We start from the raw sequence: 22,974 nt of genomic DNA, 5'->3' as shown, positions 1-22,974 counted from the left end.
CGCTTGCGTCCTTTCGTTCGTCCGCCTCCGCACGCGCTGTAACTTCGGGTGGAAGTCTGCGCACCGGGTTCTGTAGATATGTCAAAATCACGAACGCTTTGGAAAATTTTCATCAAAGCTTTTGTGACAAAATGACAAATTCTACATTAAAATTAACTCAAGATAGAGCAAAAGAAGAATTCAATTAATAATGCTATTAATAAATAAATTATATTATTCAACCGAAAAGGAAAAAAATATTTTATTACAAGAGTCAACTTGTGCAATCACAGTTTTTTGTTATCTGTATATTTACAATACATTCTGTGAATTTTTTGAATGTACATTCTGTACATTCAAAAAATTCACGTTTTGTCGATAAAAATTTCGATTTCGGAAAAAATTTGTTAATTTTAATCTCTCGATTCAAATTCCAAAAAATGTATTGCATTTTTTAAATGTTATTTTATATGGTTCGCAATTTTTTTACTTTCTCAATTTAAAAAATTGAACGATTTGATCATTCTTCAATTATTAGGTTCATACAAAGGCTTAGTCATATCTGCCAAATAAAGTTGAAAATAAAATTACAGCAAAATCAAAGCAAAATTGTTACTAACCTCAATACACTAAAAAGAAATTTTTCAATTCAGATTTCGAATTTTATTTAATAAAAAACTTGATAGAAAACCGATATAAATCTTTTGTACTAACGTAACATATGTCAGTCTATTCAAAATACAGAGAGTAAAGAATATAAAAATGCTATATAAAATAATAAGAATAATAACTGTATAATATGAGCGTAATAAATATAAATAGTTAAAATTGAAATTCTTTTGCTCTATTTATTATCAGTTTAAATATCGTTAGCATTATGTCATAATTTGTCCTACAATGTCAACTATAGCAAACTATTTTTGTGATGTTTTAATTATTTCAAATAAAATCTAAATTTAATTTTGTTTGTTAACATATTGTGCACCGCAAAATTGTGATTTCAACATAATATCGTTGTAATATCGAATGAAAGACGGTCTGGACTTTTCCATTGGACTTTGTTATATTTTCCAGTTGTTAGTAAGATTCATCACTAAGAGGGTGCGATCCTTCCTTTCCACAAATAAATGCAATGTCCTCCTCAATCTTTCCTATTCTAAGCCGGTGCCATTGAAAGCGTCAGCTCGCAGAAAACAAAAATGGGTTCAGAAATCTTTGTAAGTAAAATTTTTGTTGCACTAAATACGTACTCGCATCGTCGTTTTAAATATTACGTCTCAGGAGTATTCACTAGATTTCTCACCGAGTTTTGAAATTTATAAAAGTTCTCAAAGTAAAAAAAAAAAAAAAAAACATCAGTTGCATGTACCGCCATAATTCGCGTGAACGCGGATTCTGCGAGTTGCCGAGTGTTTTTCACAGTGCGAATGTAGAAAGCCTCCGTGATTATCGCCGTTGTTCGAAGTAAATTACTAACCACCACCGTATTGGACTCAGGAGAGAAACGAGGTTGACGCTTTTTCAACATCTACTGCTGGCCAATCGATATATCGCGCGCTTGCGACTCGTGTTGCCGTTGTGACAACGTGCTCTCAATGCAAAAAGGGCCGAATTTCAAGTATATTTTGTTACAGGCAAACACTTGCTCTTCCCTGCGCAAAGTTGCTCGTAGCGTTTGATATCAAAAACTAATCGAAATGTGACAGAAACGATACGTCGACTTATTGTATCTCTTTACCTTTTTTGTAGAGATAAAGCTCTATAAAGAGATCTTCCTTTCAACGTGTTATTCATCGCCGATCCATTAAAGTGAGAACAGACGAGACTGGAATTAACGATCGAACGATAAATCGATTGATTGATCGATTGATCGCGCGAACGTAATGGTGTGTCTCGGAGATTACGCTAGATATTAGCGCTATGAAGGATCACTAGATACGTAGTTATACCAGAGGCTATCTGTAAAAGTAACGGATCAAAGTTATGAAAACATGCATTCTGAACACTCTTACGCAAACAACTTTATATAATGGCGGATTAAAGTATTAAATAAACCTCAAGCGCAAACTATGATTTTGCGGCTTGTTATCAGAAATGTTACTCAAAGTTTAAAATTAAGAAAGTTCCGAATAGAAATTCCATATAATTCTTAGTAATTAACTAAGAATAAAAATAACTAAAAGAGTTTAAAACGTAGTTCATGGAAATCTAAATAATTATGTGAGTGTCGAAATGAAGAGCGTCGAGATAAAGAGTGTCGGTATCTTGCAACAAAATTGCTTAAATAAATAATGAATTTTGTGTTTCAAAGCGTCTCTCTTTTCAAGCTTAAAATAGTAGAGATTATTTTTACACAAAGCAATAACATTCACGCATAATTATTATACAATATTTTCTATCTTTATGCCATGCAAATACTTTCATTATTTTAAAAGGAAGATTGATTCGTGCTATTCTTTCCAGACTTACCGAGAGTAACAATGGAAGATCGATGCGTATAATTCCGAAAAGAGCATAATAGTGCACTTGTTGTAATTGAAAATACGTCACAGCTTCCACATTGCAATCCTGCAATCATTTAATATTTAACATTATTTGTATATTGATTAATATCTGATAGAGAAAGTTGGCTATTTAAAACAAGTTGATAAAGAAAAAAAAATTGTTATTTATTTTATTCTAAAAGTTTCTTAATTTATATCAATAATTATTCAAGATCTTATTTCTGATATGATAATTATAAATATCCGCTTTATAAAAGCTTTAAGTGAAACAATTTATGATAGAAAACTTTCTTTGCTACTTCTCTTGACATAAGAATATTCAGAAAAAATAGGAAGAGTCACAAAGTGAGCTTGATGCAATTAGCTTTTGTCGTTATAGAGACAACGACACAATAATATTGCTGCAAGAATTGTCGCAGTTAATTTTGTATCTAGGTCTATTTAACCGATTAGGTGCTTTTTAAGAAATTAATTATTAGGATCGTAGAATAACAATTTGTAGTATAAGAGATTTGATGTCCTAAATTTATTATGACTTTCGTTAACTATACAATTTTATAATTAAACTCTTAATTGAGATATGCTGCTTGTATACTTTACGTGTACCAATTAACTAAATACAATTTTAATTAAATCAAAACGAATATTATATATAATTATTACTTTTCTAATTACTATATGTATGTACTAACTGGAAAAGATATTTTTTTAAAGATTAAAATATATTATCGTAGAATAAATTAAAATTTACCTGCATAAAACTTCGCTTTGCAAGAACGGCCGACGACGGAGCAAAGGCGATCTTGCCTACGCGATTTGCCTTTAAAAAGGAGAATAGCGAGATTAGTCAGTGGCGAAAAATCTTCCTAATCGAATATGAACTGATATACCTGAGTCGCGGTCACGTGACAGATGATACTGATGATCAATAAATTCGTTACGCAAGCGGATACCAGCATCACTTCTCTTACTATCAGTAAGGGTAGCGAGATCGCACCACCGTCGTTGATCGTATAAATGCGTGTCAGGGTGTTGAAAGACATGCTGGAAATCCACAGTAGAAGCTGCACCGCATATACGGAGTTTATCATCTCGGTCGCGTTGGTGAGACACGAGTGTAACCACCATACCTCCTGCAAGCGAAACTGCCTGCTCGATCGATCCACCACCATGATTTTGCCATCTGTTTGAACACGCATTATTGTACTAATGAGATAATTATTCGTGAAAGTTAAAGAAACTTTGTGTGATTCGTGTACTTAAAACACTATTCAAATAAGGCTCATTAAATATTGTAATGTTGCAATTTATAGGACAGTAGGGCAGTTGTATTATAGTATAATTCAATTTTACATATTTTGTTCGCATAAAAAATAAATTTGGACAATATATAAAGAGATTTTTTGTGAATAAAGATTATATCCTTTAAATGTTTATCTTGTATAATAGTTTCGCAGAACATACAATCACAAATATACTTCCTTCATTTTATTGAAAAATCTATTTATTCGTACTTAAAACGAGCAAGAAATCAGCATTATTATTATTTATTTGCCATTTATTTATTTGTCTTCGACTCTCGCGACATTCTGTTTTCATTGAACAAGTCGCGTGAGAAAGCAGACGTGTCGATATATTTAGACTTTAGATAGCGAATGTCTATGATAACAGATGGACAACAAAATGTGTGTAAAAGAAAAACATAAAAGAAAAGCTAGAAGAGCAGAACAATTGGAGAGTGATTGCAACGTTGTTATCAAATTTTTCAGACGATAGTTACGATAGAGATCGATTTTTAAGAATCCACATATATTTCAAACAGCATCAATTTCTTTTTACATTTCCACATGATCTATGTATGAATAACAATTTGTGTGTGCGTGTGTTGTGTGACAGAAATCTTTAAAATTACTACTATTAAAGCTGTAGTAATTGACATAAATGACTGTTTATTAATCAATCAGTTATTGATGCATTAATCGCTGCGAGAAATACGAGAGACATATTTTTCTCCGCAATTAACCCACCTTCGGGTAGCAGCAATATTTCACAAAGACGATGAAATCTCTCATAAAGCAGGGATGATAGGCTGGCAAACGTTATCAGTTGCATCGACAGTGTCGCATTAACGACGGCGTAAGTTATACCGTTGAACAGAGAATATCTGGGCTCGACTCTACGGATGATGAAATTGTGAATGACGGCATTGTTACACGATGAAGATCATTAAAGTACGAAGTAGGCTTATGTCTGCGAAATAAAGAAATATTGATATGATATTGACTCTTCTTAATTTTTTTTCCAGCTTTAATTCTTCACTTATCATTAATTTTTGCATTTCGTAAATTAAATGTATCAATAAACATACTGATAGAAAATCGATTATTGGACAATTTTCCTTCAACAACATAATGTATATTACTGTGTCTCTAACATAATTTTGCGATATATAAATAAATTAAATTAAATATAAATAAATTTTACGATATAAATTTACATAATAAAGCATTATACTGTTATAAAGAAGAAAATATAAAAAACTTCTCTTTTACCAAGAAAATGTAAAAAGATTCATTACATTTTTAATATTTACTATAAAATCCGTGTATCAAAAGTTTCAAAACTTCTGTAATTACTTATACATATAATTAAAACTTACATAATGATACACACACGCGAAGGTTCAGTAAATAAAAGGAAAGGATATTATTTCAAAGATGAGAAGTACAAATCTGTGGACTTAAGAGAACTTTAAAAATGCTTTGAGTAGTAATATCCTATTCATAATCAGACATAATGAACATTGTACATTGTCTTTTGAAAGAATTTTAATTAAAGTTATATTATATTAATTAAATTCTTTCTTATGTACATTTTTTGCTCACAACAAATATTTAATTAACATGATATTATTATTATTTATCTTTTCCTTCAATATTTGCTAACAGATTAAATGAAAATAATTATTACTCACTGAAATGTTATGTATCCGACTATCGACCAAAACGATAAAATAATGAAGGACAAGGTCCAACAGGCGTAACGTATACGGTAAGGGCGTTTATTCTCCTTGTATTTTGTCGCTTGATCGAAGATGCGTAAGTGCGAGAGTGCAGCTCGTATTTTCCAATTGTACCAGAATGTCATTGCAATGTCGCTCAAGACGCAAGCGTACGAGAGTAACGTTCTAACGACGGTGAGCATCAAAAGCCTCGGTCCCAATACATCGGTCATCCAACCGAGCATGAAAAAATTCGTTACACAGAAACTCATGTACAGAAACGCGAACAGAGTCGAATAAACGATACTGTATTTCATCAGCACGATATCATCCTCGCTGACGACGTACAATCCGCAACCGAACAATCTCGCGGTATGCAAAAGCGGACGTATATCACTCAGAGACACCATCGTATCGATCCTGACGGGCGAAATAAAAAATAGAAAACACTTTTCCTTTTTTCCCCCTTTCTTTTGTGAAAAAATATCGCGAAATCCATGACACGATCTCTGTCGGTATCTCCTTGTTTAAATGCTTCCTAATATAGAACGTCCTTATAGATACTTGATATACGCATGAGAGAGAAACACGTAGCTGTAAAGCCGAGTCAGAAAAGTCACGTCGACATGACAAGGATTTCGTATACATCGGTATGTAAAAAAGACGTTTAGTGCATTTTTATATAATAAAACGGTGAAAAACAAGATAGAGACAGAAATATAGAAATAGAAATATTTGAGCCGCAAAGATGTAATTTCTCTGATTTTTCCAGAAAAATGTAGAAGTTTTCAATATTGTAGTTTGTATAATCCGCGTTTATGAAACGCTTATAAAATAAATATAAAATAAATGTAGCTCGTAATAAAGTTTTATGAGTTAGAAACATACCAATTATATTTCATATTTCCACTGATATATATTCGCGACAATGCACAAACTAAATGTTCCACTGAGATCGGAAGTAGTTTTCATAATGATAACACTCGTGTGTCGTTTCACGAGCGAAGGTGACCGATTCTAAATTATAGTAGTTCAATATTAATTTCGATCCAAACCACGCTAAAATCATCAAATAGAGAGAACATAAATTGCTGAAAATTGCCACTTAGAGAAAATTATAACTATATTAAAACTATATTATATACTAACTATACTAAAATTAGTCTGACAATGAGTGGCGGTGTCCGCAGAAGCAGCCGTATATACTACTGTCGGTTTGTAAACTAAGTTCTTCCATTTAGCTGCTTTAACTGCGATGTCGGTAAGATAAATGGAAAATATGTCTGACACATATGTGTGTGTGTAAGACCCTTTCGGTGCTTCACGTTTCATGATATTAATCTGCTACCGATAAAGTGTAAATATTAATGTTACGAGCAATTAATGCACGACCGTGTCCTCCTCTGTTCAAAAATTTGACGGCATGACAAATTAATGCTCTGGCCGTCACTGTTAACTATCTTCTGACGTCACGATGACGTTTCTTCAGATAACTACTGCTTACCTACGAAAAGAAAAACAATGCTAATCATAAAGAGAACATGTAAAACGTAGAGCACTGCATATCGGGGCATTTTATAAGTGATTAGATGTTAAACGCTCCGAGATTATTGCGAAACACAACAGAAGATATTGCACTTTTCATATTCATTGTAGAGAGAGATGAAAAGATAAGCAAAGGATAATAGAATACTGATAGAATACTGATATCTTGAATTAGAAATAAATCATAATCAGATATTGTCATCTACAGTCTGCGAAAAGTTATATGGAATTAAAAAGAAATCAGTTTTCAAAAGGAGATAAAAAACGAAAATATATAAATATTTAATCTCTCATTTTTCTCTATATATCATGTGAGATCATGTTGAAACGAGCTGCAATCATTGATAAGACTCGGCATATAATAATCTGGCAAGAAAAGTTTTTATGTGAAGGCTATACATACATCACATTATAATTTAATATCAAGGTATGCACGGAAGCTCAACAGACTATGATGATATCGCTTAAATAGGAATGTCAGTTAGTTTTTCCACTTGTGATATGTAGCACAGATAAACACCTATTGCTAGATACGAAATGAGAAGTATAGGGCATAGTGTAGATCATTAATGATCTGAGAACTAATGAAAATATTTCGTTTGCATGTAATATGTAATAGCTCTGAAATATATTCAGATCCCAGAATAAAAAGAAACGGAAGGATTATGCAGGCAAGAAGGTCAATATGTAACGACATATTGCCGGTTTCTACGAAAAATGCGACGTTATCTCGTTTTTAGTAATGATTGTCAAAGTAGGTCTTCTAACGCAAAACTAACACAATCTTATGTTGTAGTTTATACGCAGACACTGAAGATAATAATATACAAATCTATCTGTTAATTTTGAACGACCTTATTTTTCATCTCTTCATACTATAACGATCCGTTCAAACATATGTAACATATGTATTATGTGTAAAAAATGTGTGCTCGCTCGTTAGCAAAGTATCTACATCGCGGTGATATAAGCTTTTTCGTATCTGTTAAAAATTCTGAAATCGTCACATTGTTTACGAGAAAGAGCTAGATAATTGGTAAATTTGTCAATTATTATTGTCGATGAATGACAAAAAATAATAGAACCACGTATTTTAAAATTTATATTTTTCTGAACTCACGGTACTCATAAAAACTAACAAAATTTTGTTCGGAATTTTGATAAGATTTGAGAGAGGGGGCGAATATGGAAAAATTAATATTCAAAAAACAGAATAAATGTTTTTTATTATTATACTTTATATTAATATAATTTGCGTTTATGTTATTATAATTATAATAAAATTTGCGCATAAATTATCGCGTTGGCTCTTAATTGCCTTCCCTCATCTTTGTATAATACATTTGTAAGAGCCTTTATTGTTTCATTTTTAATCTTAATAAAATATCGAAACGTTAATATAGGATTAAGTTGAACAAGATCATGATTAGTATGTGCTACTTTTTTAAAACTAAAGAATAGGTCAGTAATGTGTTTTACGCGTGTACAATATCACAATAATAATCATACTTATATACCCACACGCGTTAAAATTTATAGTACCATGAGTCGGAAATAACAGAAAAAACGAGTACTTTTATAAAACTTTTCATAAAGTTTAATCTTATTTTCGTTGAATGGATGAACAAAATTTCTTTAGGCGATAAGAGACATATTCGAAAAAATGGTAACAAAGATATACATAAAATACCTGCAAAATCTTTCGACGAATTCCCAAGATGATTCAGATCTAAATTTCTTCAATGAAAATTCCAGACGGATCATTCGCTCGTCAAATACTCCGGCAATTGTTTAACTTTCGGCTTCTTGTCAAGAAAGTTCTATGAATAAAACAATCATCATTTTAACTAATTATGGACAGTAAACCAATGAAAATTATTCGATTACTTTGATTTGATTTGTGTTCGAAAAAATTATATTGTTTTCAAACGTTTTCAAATGAAAAACCTTTTCATAATAGATATTTTTCTGATAATTAACAATTAAATATCAACAATTACGACAGATTATTAATATTTGTACCTGGTTGTAAAAGATGAAAACGGAGCTACAGTTGATTCTTCCTCCGAATTCAAAGGACGAAAGTGAAGTGAGGCACTCTACAAAATAAGATTATCCCGACATCTATTTAACTGAATTGTATTTACCGCATCGGTAACAATAATTTGACAATCTGCCTTATCGATCGTAGATTATATCGGAGCGTAGACAGAGAGCCTATCGCGGGATTTGTTTGTCGCGCAGCCCCAAGAAAGTATGGCGACGTGGGAGAGCGACAAGTTTCAAGAGGACGAGGATGCCGACAGTATCGGGGACAATTTCGACAATATCCTCGTGACTCATGATCTGCAAGATTGCCTGGACGATACTTTAGACCTGTCAAGCTTCGAGAAGGTCTACGAGCAGAGTGCGGTGTTTGATTACGAGAGGTACTCCGACGACGATGCTGCTATCAATGAGAGGCCGATACCCGCCGATGACAACACGACCGGGTGAGTTCTTCTGGTTTTGAAATCCTCTCGACAATCTCGATCTCGCGTTCTCGTTTTCCGATTATTTCGTTCGCACTGACATTACTTTTGCGATTAGATCTGTGAGTTTTGAATTAGGTACCGTCGATATTTCGTTCGCATGATCGTCGGTATATTTCTCGTCCCCTCCTTATAAGGCTATAACGAGTTTTGAAACAAGAGCCTTAATTCATAAAAATTCATAAATCATTTGAGAAAAATTGGTGTTTGAATGTCACGCGAACGTGCGTCGACATTTACGTCGTCGATGTATTCCGTTGTATATGTTTCTGAAAATTTTCACTATTTTATTTCTGTGTAACAAAATTTCAAAATAAAGTCATATGTCACATGTATATAATATAATATATGTATATATTGTATATTAAAATATAAATATATATGTATTTTATTTTTCTTTCATTTGTGTTGATAATAATTTATATTTATAGAATAGATAATAAATTATGAGTTGCAATTGTGTGATTTATTATTATTGTTATTATTGTAAAGAATATTATTTTGATTCATCACAATATATATTATTCGATATCATTATTGGCAATGTAAGATTTTTGCATTTAAAAAATTCTTATTTGTTGCATTGAAAACAGAAGCATCTGTTTGTTATAAATTTATTTTTAGTGATATCCACACATATAGCAAATGTGTATTATTCATACATACTATTATATACATAATCTTTTAGCAAAATCTAACAATAAAATTGGCACGCTTGTGTTTATTACATATTTCATATATGAGAAATTGTTAAGTCTCAGAAATAATGAAGCAAATATAAATTGTCAATTCAGACATTATATTGTATAATTAAAGAAGAAATGTTATTTAAATAATACTTCAAACTGTGAAATGTATGGAAAGAAATAAAATTTAGGAAAGAAGATAAAATATAATATAATTTATATAATTTTTTAATTATTAAAAGGAAATAAATACCAAACATATGTATCTATGTATATATATACATATATATAGGCACATTCAACATACAATCAATCCAGACGAAATTTATATGCGAATTCATCAAGAGCAAGACGATGTATTATTTGAAGATTGTACAACTTCTCATAAAACTGCTACTATTGAAACTACAGATCCAGATAGTAATCAAAAACACATCAATCGCTATAATTGCCAATACGAAGGTTGCACCAGAACATATAGCACCATTGGAAATTTGCGTACTCACATGAAGACACATAAAGGTGAGACTCCAGAATAATTTTTTCTAACAAAAAATTATACATATATTTTCATGATTTTTTAAATAATACAGTGTGATATAAAAATTTAGAGTAAAAAACTTTCACAATGAATTAAATGTCTCTAACATGTATATGATTTACTAAGAAAAAATATTACTTGATAATAAAAATGATAATGTGTATAATAAAAATAAATAATATATTAATATATGAAAAATATAATATATAATATTATAACATATCATTAGCATTTTAATACAATTTATAGTTATATACATAATATTTTTAAAATCTTTTGTTTTATTTAGTATATTTATTTCTGTAAAGAATTCTCATTATATCATAATTTTTATTGGCTGGCTCATCCATATCTGTTTGATCTATTTCTATATTGTTAAGAAAATCATCATGCTTTGCATGTGTGGTGTTTGTTTAATACGCAATTGCTCTATATGTCATACTAACATGTGCTCTTGTTCTTGCATATTCATTGAAGGAAATGAAAGGATTCAGGTAAGTGTAAAAATCATATTATCACGTGTTGATGTGAGTAATAAAATCACATTTACATATTTTTGCTGCAACCTGATATTATTAAGTCATCAATGCTGGTATAAAGGGAACGCTTCGACCTGCATGGCTTTCAGATACTGCAAGAGATAGATAGTCCTGCAATCTTTTTATGTGGAGGGAATTCTCAAAACTTTCAGGCGAGTATCGATTTAAATGCGCAGAGCCGAGTTGCGGCAAGGCCTTTCTCACGTCCTACAGTCTAAAGATCCACATTAGGGTACACACAAAAGTAAAACCATTCGAATGCAACCACAAAGGCTGCGAGAAAGCATTCAATACCCTTTACAGACTGAGAGCTCACCAAAGACTTCATAGTGGCAACACATTCAACTGCGAAGAGACGGGATGTGTTAAATTCTTCACTACTTTAAGCGATCTCAAGAAACATATACGTACTCATACTCAAGAAAGACCATACAAGTATGTTTCCCCTTTGATACTTCCTCTATAATATTGAAAAAAGGACATTACAATTATTATTTCATAAACACATTAAATAAACAGAATAGAAAGAAATAGATTATATAAAACTCAACTAATTTCTTTATACAAATTATTACACATTGTACATTTTGTATATGTATATTAGAATTATATGTAGGATTATATCATTTTTCATTATGTTAAGGTGCAGAGAGAAGGGTTGTGGAAAGGCTTTTACAGCTTCACATCATTTAAAAACGCACAAGAGAACACATACAGGCGAACGACCATATATTTGTACCTTCGAAAATTGTAGACGACGATTTACTACTCCTCACAGTTTAAAAAGCCACATAAAAACGCATAATAAAACTGTGAATAATGAAACAGTAAGTATTAAATATAATAAAAAAATAAATATAATTTCAGAAATACTATAGAAGAAATATCTCATATTATAATTATATAAAGTTCCATTTTTTAAATTTCCTAACAGAAGCGTAAAGATAACAGAAATGACGATGCAACTAAAGAACAGAAAAAGTTGACTCAATTAGATTTAAAACTTGTGAAAGTTAGTGCGAGCGACACCATTATACCATCATATGCTGTCATACCAATATCTTCAGATTTCGCACAAAATCATGAAAACATGTCATATGTTTCTGCGGAAAATGGTACAGCAGAACAAATAGTTCCCACTAATTTAACAATGGACATTATGAATCATCGCAAGTTGGATGTAAGACTTGATTATATTTCTACCAAAGATGTGGAAGACTCGAATAATAGAACCACCGAAGTTGCGCTTCTCGCAACGGATATCGTGTTAGATAATTTTAACGAACACACGATTGACGCTTTTAACAATAATGAGAATTATAATAAATTTAAAGTATTCAATCAAATGACCGAATCGAATATGCAACATGATAATTTAACGGATATAGTTGGGCATCATCCGCACAAGTCAGCTTCGTTATCAGAAGTGCATAGTGATAATATCAATAGGCAGGATCAATCTATCCCGATAAACTTAGGGCAAAAGATTATGCAAGATGGTTTGCAAGATGCAATAACGCATATTTCGGAAGGAACAGATTTCACAAGTGATATAAAACAGTACAAAAACGAATCCGCCAATGTTTCTGACAATATATTTGCAAACCGATCGAATGCAGGGAATATAACCGATAATGATAATAACGCGTTATATAGTGCCAATTGTATTACTAGTCATATTCCTGATATAAGTTCCTCGAGTGAAACCCACCTTTTCGAGAATGGAATGGACGCTCTCTCGTTCATCAATGATGCGACTTTACAAAGCGAAGATTCTCTCAACGCGGTTTCAAATCATGATCTGTGCGCAGATTCTGTCATTACGAACGCACAATCGGAAGCCGTTGAACTCGCAATAGCCACTGAGGAGGAATTACCTTCACCTTGGATAGATGTTATGGCACTGGCAACCGCACCCGCATTGAGAGCACAGTCTTGGTCCGAGTTAAACGCTTTTCCCATAGCAGTTCATTCCCTGGTCGATTTAATAGGTCCGGAGCCTTATCCACTAGAAATAGATTCTCAATTGTCATCTATGGAAAGTTTGAGAAATATTAATACAGTGAATACGGAACATACTTTAGCAAATACTGAGATTGTGCAGTATCAAAAAGATATCGATTATGAACATAAGAACATAAGTAATATTAAGAACAAGAGAGATAATAGGAATGTTCTGCAGGAGATTACAGCAGATGCTGATATATGTAAATGTATCGATTGCAAGTGCGATAACTTACAAAATTGTCAGAATTGCACAAATAGCCCCATCATGGAAGTTACGAAAAAAGATTCGATAAAAATCGTAGATGACTTCGTGTCTTCCTTGCAAAGTGGATGTTCTTGCAACGCCGAGTCCGGTGGTTGTGATTCTTGCTGTGTTGTAATTTGTCTAAAAACATTGCAACAACTACAGAAAGTATTTAGCAATTGCTGTAAGAATACTAACAATACCACAAATATGTGTTGTAGAGAAAAATTGCTACCATCCTTAATGAAATATCAACTAGCCAGAAATCCATAAATTGCATATTTTTTTTCATTAACTAGTCACGCAAAAAAATAATGCTACATTTTCATGTTAATCCCTCCCTTTTCCCTATAAAGATGTGATTTTACACCCAATAGCTTTAAAGTTGCCTTGGGCAATTTTTGCCTTTCAAATGTTTTATCTAGGACAAATTGAGAATATATGACTGTATATAAATATATGCTATATCTATATTTAATAGAACCTTATAATTGATTCTATACATATGTTATGTAATTTGTGCCAAATATTTGTAGACTTTTTTACAAAAAATGTTTATATAAACAAAAGTATTCTATCGCATAATTTGTGATAATATAAATAAAGTGTCCACTTTGAAATATTATTCAAATGTAATATAAAAAAAGAGCTGAGATGAAACTAACAGTACACACATACAGGAATGCAAGGAAATAAATGCACAATATATAATTATTTTTATACAAGTTAACTATGTTGATATGGACAAATAATGTTTTATAAATATGGTATGGAACTTCATAGCTTATGCAAAAATAAATAAAAAACATTTTTTTTTTTTTTATATATATATATATCTCAGTCACAAATATATGCTGTTTCTTCTATATAATATTGGTTTATAACATGGCTAGAGAACTTGTTAAAAATATGTATAGTATACATATTAATGATAATATATTTAAGTATAAAATAATACCAAAAATTATATATATATACATAATATTTGTATATTTAAGAATTTTATTTATTTAATAATTGAATATATGTTTTTCTAAATAATATGTTACGGCGTTACTCTATTTTGTTGCTGTTTTATGATATTTGCAAGAAAAACTTTCTGCATATCAAGAAGAACTTTATATTCTTTGGGTTAATTAAGAGATGCCAAATATTTATGAACATCCAAAGTATTTATGATATTATAATAATAATAACATGGTACTATGTTTCAGATTTTAAATATTTGCTGTTTTTATGCATTATCATAATGATAAGTAGAGTGAAAAAAGTATTTTTAATAGTTTTAGAGTGTGAAAACTTTTATGGCTGTTATGTAAGTACTTGCAATAAAATCAATGTACCTAAATAGCTTGTAAAAGGCAGCATATTTATTGTTAATGAACAAATATCAAAACTAATATCAATAAAGAATTTTTAATAACTATTTACATATATCTATAACAATATTATCCTTTGTATTTCTTATATTCACTTTAATGTTACACATATAACAGAATGAAAATTAGCACTGACCTATTTTTAATCAAATACAATATATACATATATGAATTAATATATTTTTATTTTTGTCATTGTTCTACAGCTATTATAATAAGGGTATGTTGAACACATGCTTTCTTCTAAAATTTTTAGCATGAAATATGTATATATAATTTCATATTATTTATAATATTTATTGTGTAGCTTGCACAAGAGCTTCCCCGACTTCAACCGCAATAACTGCTTCAGCCTTGTCTTTATCTGATGTCGCCGAGGAGAGCTGTTGCTGAGCTTTGCTAAGGATATCTCTTGCTGCTGAGTTATCAAGGTTTTCTACCGGATGAGCTTCCTCTGCTAGAATCTACGAATAGATGATGTACTACTTTAGAATCTATATTTATTATTTTGAAAACAGCTATTATATACCTGTACACTATTGTCTTCATTTATGGTAACTGTGCCAGATGAAACGAAAATTTTCTTGGTTGAACCACCTTCTTCATATACTGTAACTACTCCAGGTTTTAACACCGCCAATGTGGGAACATGTTTTGGTAGAATGCCAAATGCACCTGAGAAGGAGGGTACATCAACTTGACGAATTGCAGCCTCATCGTAGAATACCTGACACAGAAAAAGAAAACATATTAAATGTTAGTGTTAAGACATTATAATACTTTATTACATTGCACAATTTTTACTCCGTTATACCTGATTAGCACCAGCAAACGTAAACTTCATTTGGTCACTGACTACAGCATCTGCATAGGTCCTTCTTTGGTTCCGGATGCACCTTAAGTAAGGACGCAAAGCACGAGCGAGAGTGGCCATTTCTATATGCTAAAAACAAGTAATCTTTTTCAGAAACACATCTTCACATTAACTGAAATGATATTGGCAAGGCTGTTACATCACAAGTACAAGAAAGATACACGTATAATTCCGTTCTTCAGTTTACGATATTAAATGTCTCGTTCGGAATATAAGCTCGAATTTTCTGAGCGAAGTCCTTTATATTTTTTTTCGACAATAAAATTATTATTATACTCACTAATCTCGAATATCCGTGTTTAAAATCGTTATATCATAGATGTGTGCAGAAGCTGGATGGTCTTTGCAGCCGGTATTGACAGCACCGACCGTGTAGGAAGAACGTGAAGATGATAACAAAGTATGAAACTTTGACGGAAGTGGCGCTAGCGTTGCTCTGAAGATTGATTTTTTTCTTCTTTTCAGTTGGCTGCACTGTCTTTTCGTTTAAATTTTCTTCGTAGTGCTTAGTGTAAAGTAGTGTTAAAACATTGAGTGCGATGAAAAAGATCGATTCGATAACGGCTTTTCGCCAATGTATGATATAAACGTCTTTTTTGATATTTAACGTTCTTTTTAGAATAAATCTTCTTGAATTTATAATATCTAACTTGTCTTTTCTTTCTTTTCAGCATTCGCCGAGGAAGGTGACTAGTAATACTCTTGCAGCGACTACGTAACGGTCGGTGAGTGAATTCATGTCTGATTATTACATGGCTATAATTATAGATACATGTAAAAAATTGATTATTTATACGAAAGTCCACGAAAAGTGGACCGCATATTCGAGGGCAGAATTTTGCCTTTAACATACTTTTAAATATCTTTCGTCCATAAAGCTGATTGAATCGCGAGTTATAAAATATATATGTATGCTTAAAAGAAAGAAAAATAGTTTTGCATCTATGCATTTGCATTAATGTGCTTCAGGACTCGTATAACTTTTTATTTTTGAGAAAGATAAATTATATGTATTATTTCCAAATGTTTATGATACTTTTTATCGGTGCTAACGAAATGTAAGATAATATAAAGATAATGATTGAGAATGGAAATTGAGGATTCGTAGAATTTTTTATTTTTAACATCAACAATTTGACTAAAAATATGTCTTTTTCTTATTAATATAAGAAATTTGTAATAAATAAAAATTGTTTTCTATGATATTTTTTGTACTGTTTCAACATGCATATAAAGCTATATATATAGACAAGGATGATTTATAATTTCATTCAAATTATGTACATATATATTCAATTAATATTATTTATAACTAAGTTTTTCTAAAGATGAAGAATTAATAGTTGCTATAAAATTATTGTGCTAACAATAAGTAGTGAAAGATAATATTATTTTTCTCATTTATGACTAGCTTTCAAATAATATATCTTTTCTCGCCTGGTTTAACATTTTAATATCTATACAATTTTCGAATTTTTCTCGATTTATCGCAGACATTCTCTCTAGCACCGTGAGATAAACGCCTATTGTTCGCTAGATCGTTCGCGAATTTTGTCGTCCTTAAATCCCGCTGTTGATTCCGACATCGGAAACATTATCATCGTTTTTTTCCGAATGCCAGGAATTTTTATGTCTCTCCAGGTCTCTTCTTCTGACTAGTACCTTGCCGCATATGTCACATTTGTAACGGCTGTCATCTGTCACGTGCAGTCTCACGTGCTTGTTGAGATTGCTAGGATCTCCGAATCTATGCTTGCATACTTTGCAAGTGAGAGGCTTATAACCGGTATGCGTTCTGATGTGAATTCGTAGACCATACTTTCTCGAGTAGATCTTATTGCAAAAGATGCATCTGTATCCTTCGTTGCATTTGCCGATCTCGCTGGCGCGCGTCTCTACTTCCGCGGGATCCGTTTTCTTCCCAGATTCTGCTGGCGCATTTGAAGGTAACATGTAGGGCATTATTCGATCTCGATGCGTCAAAGCATTGTAGGATCTTAAAATCAAGCGATGATCCATTAGATTCTCGACGGACGATTTGTAAGTCGACGAACTCGGTAAACTTTCCGTTGGTAAGGGATACGTTGGGCTCGGCGAAGGATTATTCGAGGATAGAGGCGATAATTGATTCGACGAACACGGTGAATCGTTCCTCAGTGACCGATTCGTGTCTGCCGTTTGCGTTGAATACGATGGAATATTAACTGGTAACGTTATCGGCCTGGAAACGGGCAGAGGATTTAGCTCGAACGTGAAACTCCTTTCTGAATATTGATTGAAGGATATATCCGTTCTCGGAGGACTAACAATTTTATTTGCCAAGAGCGTCCAAATGTAACTGTTGTCCTTTTGATTGCAATCTAATAGCAAGTGCAGCTTCAATGGATTGGGATAGTCGAAGCAGCTGTTACAAATGTGGCATGTATAGATTTGACCTGTAATTATTTAAAATATATAAGCGATTAATAAATATCCAGTTTTATTTAATATTGCATTTATTATCTTATATTAATATTACATAAATTGATTTAATGTAAATTGTTCGACCCACAGTATAACGTTTAATATTAGTCGACGAGTAATTAAAATATTTGCAACAGATAAAATTTAATAATTATATAATATTTAATTGCATTAATATATGATAACAATGTAAGATAATAAAAGTGTATTATTGAATAATAAAAAAAAAATATAATACACGCGCATATTAAAATTATCAATGTTTCACAATACATGGATTAACTATTAACAAGTTTTATATTTAAAAATCAAGCAGAATAATTAGAAAAAAAATTTAATTATACAAAATTGATAGTTATAAAATTATTAAGAAAGCGTGTAACAATAATCGGGAAAAAATTAGTAAAAATTTATTATTGACAAGTTTATTGTTGAGATTACAAGAATAGCTTTGTTTGACAAATCGAGTTCATACCTTCAATATTACAATTTGCCGGTGTCAAAAACGGAATATTCAACACATTTAGAACACATTCTGCGAACCACATGAATAGCGGTTTTCCTGGCAAAATTTCTCTTATCGTTTTTAATACGAGTCCATTATTGATAATCCTAAGTAAAACGTTAGCATTTTGGAAGTCTGTCGCCAAGGTGATCATCTTCAACCAATATGATGAACTTATAGGTTCATTGAGGCAATGGAGTTGACCGCCAATGTTAATAATTTCGATGACACTCTACATCATTAACAATTTTGATAATTAGAAAACTAAGATTTTGTAAAATATTCTATATTTTTATCCGTATATTGACATCACTCTATTGTGAACATTGAATGCAAAAATTATTTGAAATTAATGAAAACAGTAATTCAGTCAGAGAAATTTAGTTCATTCAAATGAAATAAAATTTGTATCTATATTGCAACTAAATTAAATTAAACTTAAATTGTTATTAAATGATTAAATTAAAATTTAAGATTTATTAATTCATTCCGAGATAAAAAGAGAGTTTATTATCAAAATAATATAAAATACGAAAAATTATTTGTATTAATTTTCTCAGATAAATATTTGCTTCACATTCGGTTGAGATATTAAAAAAAAAGAAACATAAAATTTTTTTTGATGCAAAAATTTATTATTGAACGTTGTTTGATTATATTGTAATTAGAAACGTTAAAGTGAATAGAAAACTATTTAATTGATGATAAAAATATAATAAATTTTTCTGACGGAATCACTCTATTACAATATATTATCTTTTTTGAATTTTTATTTTCACGTGTTTACTAAAACACGTGGAGATAAAAAATTTTTTGTTTCGAATATTAGAGAAAATTGTGAAACATGATTATGATGCAGACATTCTTGCTAAATACATACATTTCGAATGATTGATGTATTTTTTTGAGGCAACGTATTCACGTCGATAATTTCTGTCATGGAATTTTCGTTAAGAAGTCCAGCGGCTCGAACGAGCGGTCTGCTCATAAAGAAGCTGGGTCTTTCGTTTATAGATAAATTAATATATCTTTGCACTGGGCATTCTTGTGCTGGATACCTTTGCACTGGATATCTTTGTATTGTATGCCTTTGCATCGGATATCTTTGTGATAAACTGGCTCTTTCCATCCTTTCGTTTCTCGTCATCATTGGTTCCGCTTCTGTTGCTGCGGGATATACTACCGGGATTATATTTGGATTCATATTGAAAGCATGTGAAACAATTGTCTTATAAAGTCCGAGCTTCTTTTTTATCTTCTAGAAGAACCGTCGCATACTTTGATTTTTCTTTTTGTTCTAAAGTTTTTTTTTACAAACTACATTTCCGTAATATGCATCTTGGATAGCAGTTGATGATAATTTTCCGAACACACATAAGAATATCGATATAATGAAAGTTTCGAAATATTACACCATAAAATTTCGAAACAATACACCATAATATTTTCGAAATGTACGCGTATTCTTGCCATAACGTAACATTTTTTCAGAGTGTACCTTGAACTCTTATCGCACGTTAATGATCCGTATAGTCATGACACCAAGTTAAGATATCAACTAACATAGAGACGATTTCCTGCACGCTTTAAATATATACTGGGGGTGGTGCCTAATTTTGTTCATTGATGTAGTTGCTGCGCTCTCCCTTCTACCTTTCTCTGTATGAGTAAATACGTATACGGAATTGTATTTAAGAATCGGTATTAGATGAGCCCTTCGGTTGCTTCTGAATCATGTCGTTGGCGCAATCGTGCAGGGTAGGAGGAGCAAGCTGGTCGTAGACTCTTGGGGGTTTTCTATTTGCTGCAGCAGGTGCTACTTTCTCGCCACGTGGTATTAAGGACATTTTGTATATCGTTAATAAATAAAAAAACAAAAATAGAGAAAATTTGAGATACATATAATGCTCTTATTTATTAATAATTAATTTAAATAAATTACATTGCATCTAAATAATTAATTAATTAATTACATATATTAATAATTTATTTAAACATTTCACATTGCATTATTTAAGCTGCGCTCCGATATTCACTCCCAGTACTGAAAATCTACAGTGTACGTGTGATATAAACTATAAGTTTTCAATACTGGCAGTTAATATCGTAATGCAGCCTTAGATTCAATGCTTTATTTAAATATTTAATGATTTATTTAAATTATTAAGATTAAATAAGAGCATTATGTATATTTGAATTTGTCTATTGTTGTTTTTCTATATATTAACGATATACAAGGTGTCCATAATAGCACGTAGCTGAAAAGTAGCATCTCAACTACAACTAATTAAAAAACTCTCATATAGATATAAATAAAAACATTCTATATCTGAAAATTTAAATGCAATGCGTTACACGCTACACGATAAAATGTATCTTTGTAAACATAGAGTGATAACCGATATCACGCGCCTTGATTACGGTTGTATTATTGCAAAATATGATAAATCAGAATGTGATTATCCATTTTTGCGATTTTGACGAAGACGCACGCTTGATTTGCGGATCGACGGGGTAGCGGACCAGGAGCGGACCTTTAGTATGTTCAATAGGGCTATAAAAGCCTCATGTGAAAGGACATTGTTTGACTCAGCTGCGGCATACTATGCGTCTCCGTATTACGAGGGATCGGCCGAAAGGTGCATCTGAATCAACGGTTGATTAGGAAATTAAGTGGCTCATTCTTCTCGGCGGTCCGGGCCGTCGATCGCGTAGGCGATATCGTCCGAATTTGCTTAATCTTTCGTCGATCTTGATGCACTCAGCACGATCCGGCGCTATATCAATACGTATCTCTCTCTCTTTTTTACGTTCGCGCGATAGATGATCTCGTAAAATACTTCTCGTCGCACACGACACATATCTCTTGTCAACGACAAGATTAATTCTTCACGTGATAATTGAATATCGTAGTTGAATATCAACGTGACGATTAAAGCGATAAAATTTTACGAAATGAAAGTTTTATTTTTTTATTTCACAAATGGAGAAATGACTTGTTATATATGACTTTTTATCTAGTTATTTATTTGTTAACACTTTGTGGATCAATATATATTTTAAATGTGGAGTCATATCTGAAATACATATCTTACGAATTACGAATTATTTATGAAGAGATATGATACTATTTCTCAATAAGTTCATGATTCAATGATATTCATTTTAAGCCAAATATACCTATAGCAATTTTGCCACGAAATATATATGTATAGCGCATTCTTTAACAATTTTTTAGAATAACTCAATTTTATAAGTTAAACAAGTCTAAAAATATGAACATTTTTTTATTGAGTTAAAAAATAATATAATTAACTTTTTCGATGATTGATTTTATATCATAAAAATTCACTTCTAATAAAACAAAATTTACTTCCAATTAAAAAAAATAGTCAATTTTTTTCAGTATTTTAATATATATGAAAATGTGTGCACGTATTTAAAATTTAATATTTGAATTTGAAAATTTAAATTCTATCACAGATAAAAGTAAAGAAAGAGATGACTAAATTAAATGTGATATTAAATAATAATATTTATGGTAATATTTATTAATTATTATAAATTAAATGTACTCTCCTTTCTTCCGTTAATTAAGCTCGATTTTCGCGTTAATTAAAGACAAGCTTTCAAAGCTACGCGCAGCTTACCAGCCTGATCCGGAACCAGAAGAAGGGCATGGTCCCTTCAGGCCGCGGATCTCTTACACGGGCAACGTGATTCATCCACGTGTACGATGTCGGAGCAGGGAATGACACGAGTGTTCACAAGCCGCACTATCCCTTGCACAACCCCTCTCTGGTCGCTGGAAACTCGAGCACGAGTATTTCGCCATTCTATAGTGCCCCAAAATGTATGCGGCAAGTGTTCCAGCCCCCCTTGTATGATTCGTGGATAGTAAACACAAGTACGAAAGATTCGGAAATCTTGCTAGTAAAGGCGTAACTATTGGGGAAGCTATTGGGGGAAAGGGAGGGAGAATGCGAATTGTACGCAAAATTTATGAAATCTTTCTACATTTATATATATATATATATGTATGTTAATTTATTATGATTAGCTGTTTAGCGCAATAATATAATTATAAAATAATTTAGTAAATGATAAATAATTATGAGAGATTAATTTTGTAATAATTTTTTAGCAAATAATATTTACCAAATGTTGACGAAATAT

The 22,974-nt window shown here is 31.4% G+C and overlaps 4 protein-coding genes across 7 annotated transcripts; 1 reads left to right on the top strand and 3 right to left on the bottom strand.

The window, feature by feature from the left end:
* Window positions 1–1,884: 1,884 nt before the first annotated feature.
* On the bottom strand, window positions 1,885–5,894 carry LOC138941848 (uncharacterized). Its single transcript, XM_070311745.1, has 6 exons — window positions 5,534–5,894; window positions 4,511–4,708; window positions 3,374–3,666; window positions 3,235–3,303; window positions 2,449–2,547; window positions 1,885–1,938 (listed from the first exon to the last, which is right to left on the bottom strand). The coding sequence occupies exons 1-6, from the start codon at window positions 5,892–5,894 to the stop codon at window positions 1,885–1,887; spliced, it is 1,074 nt and encodes a 357-aa protein (XP_070167846.1).
* Window positions 5,895–9,261: 3,367 nt separating this feature from the next.
* Window positions 9,262–14,517, top strand: LOC138939874 (uncharacterized). 3 transcript variants are annotated; one of them, XM_070308168.1, is made up of 5 exons: window positions 9,262–9,521; window positions 10,539–10,768; window positions 11,479–11,761; window positions 11,970–12,153; window positions 12,261–14,517. In XM_070308168.1, the coding sequence occupies exons 1-5, from the start codon at window positions 9,286–9,288 to the stop codon at window positions 13,848–13,850; spliced, it is 2,523 nt and encodes an 840-aa protein (XP_070164269.1). In that variant the 5' UTR covers window positions 9,262–9,285; the 3' UTR covers window positions 13,851–14,517. The 3 variants fall into 3 exon arrangements, with proteins under 3 accessions (XP_070164269.1, XP_070164252.1, XP_070164261.1); XM_070308151.1 differs by lacking the exon at window positions 9,262–9,521 and adding an exon at window positions 11,265–11,281 and having other exon boundaries at window positions 10,694–10,768; window positions 11,416–11,761; XM_070308160.1 differs by lacking the exon at window positions 9,262–9,521 and having other exon boundaries at window positions 10,694–10,768; window positions 11,416–11,761.
* A 588-nt stretch (window positions 14,518–15,105) lies between these two features.
* On the bottom strand, window positions 15,106–16,219 carry Atpsyndelta (ATP synthase, delta subunit). Of its 2 annotated transcripts, none has more exons than XM_070312466.1 (4): window positions 16,111–16,219; window positions 15,771–15,899; window positions 15,486–15,683; window positions 15,106–15,420 (listed from the first exon to the last, which is right to left on the bottom strand). In XM_070312466.1, the coding sequence occupies exons 2-4, from the start codon at window positions 15,888–15,890 to the stop codon at window positions 15,253–15,255; spliced, it is 486 nt and encodes a 161-aa protein (XP_070168567.1). In that variant the 5' UTR covers window positions 15,891–15,899; window positions 16,111–16,219; the 3' UTR covers window positions 15,106–15,252. The 2 variants fall into 2 exon arrangements, with proteins under 2 accessions (XP_070168567.1, XP_070168577.1); XM_070312476.1 differs by having other exon boundaries at window positions 15,771–15,892; window positions 16,111–16,204.
* A 1,171-nt stretch (window positions 16,220–17,390) lies between these two features.
* Window positions 17,391–20,002, bottom strand: Prdm13 (PR/SET domain 13). The gene is given in 3 exon segments (XM_070311732.1): window positions 17,391–18,265; window positions 18,769–19,030; window positions 19,643–20,002. Coding segments are annotated over 3 exon segments (1,497 nt in total).
* Window positions 20,003–22,974: the final 2,972 nt, after the last annotated feature.

The sequence above is a fragment of the Polyergus mexicanus genome, unplaced genomic scaffold (genome assembly GCF_030449975.1).
Source record: "Polyergus mexicanus isolate NDT 795.1 unplaced genomic scaffold, iyPolMexi1.0 SCAF_2, whole genome shotgun sequence".
Classification (NCBI taxonomy): domain Eukaryota; kingdom Metazoa; phylum Arthropoda; class Insecta; order Hymenoptera; family Formicidae; genus Polyergus; species Polyergus mexicanus.
Note: the sequence above shows the minus strand (reverse complement) of the source record. Positions and strands in the feature narration are given on the sequence as shown.

What these genes read in the sequence shown, in the direction of transcription:
- LOC138941848 (XM_070311745.1), bottom strand. Translation starts at nt 5,894, where the DNA reads ATGGTGTCTCTGAGTGATATACGTCCGCTTTTGCATACCGCGAGATTG. An exon ending in GTCACGTGACCGCGACTCAG is followed by an intron (nt 3,304 to 3,373) that starts GTATATCAGTTC and finishes TCCTTTTTAAAG; the next exon opens with GCAAATCGCGTAGGCAAGAT. An exon ending in CAAAGCGAAGTTTTATGCAG is followed by an intron (nt 2,548 to 3,234) that starts GTAAATTTTAAT and finishes AAATGATTGCAG; the next exon opens with GATTGCAATGTGGAAGCTGT.
- LOC138939874 (XM_070308168.1), top strand. Translation starts at nt 9,286, where the DNA reads ATGGCGACGTGGGAGAGCGACAAGTTTCAAGAGGACGAGGATGCCGAC. An exon ending in GCCGATGACAACACGACCGG is followed by an intron (nt 9,522 to 10,538) that starts GTGAGTTCTTCT and finishes ACATATATATAG; the next exon opens with GCACATTCAACATACAATCA. An exon ending in AAACTGTGAATAATGAAACA is followed by an intron (nt 12,154 to 12,260) that starts GTAAGTATTAAA and finishes ATTTCCTAACAG; the next exon opens with AAGCGTAAAGATAACAGAAA.
- Atpsyndelta (XM_070312466.1), bottom strand. Translation starts at nt 15,890, where the DNA reads ATGGCCACTCTCGCTCGTGCTTTGCGTCCTTACTTAAGGTGCATCCGG. An exon ending in CGTTTGCTGGTGCTAATCAG is followed by an intron (nt 15,684 to 15,770) that starts GTATAACGGAGT and finishes TTTCTGTGTCAG; the next exon opens with GTATTCTACGATGAGGCTGC. An exon ending in ATGAAGACAATAGTGTACAG is followed by an intron (nt 15,421 to 15,485) that starts GTATATAATAGC and finishes ATCTATTCGTAG; the next exon opens with ATTCTAGCAGAGGAAGCTCA.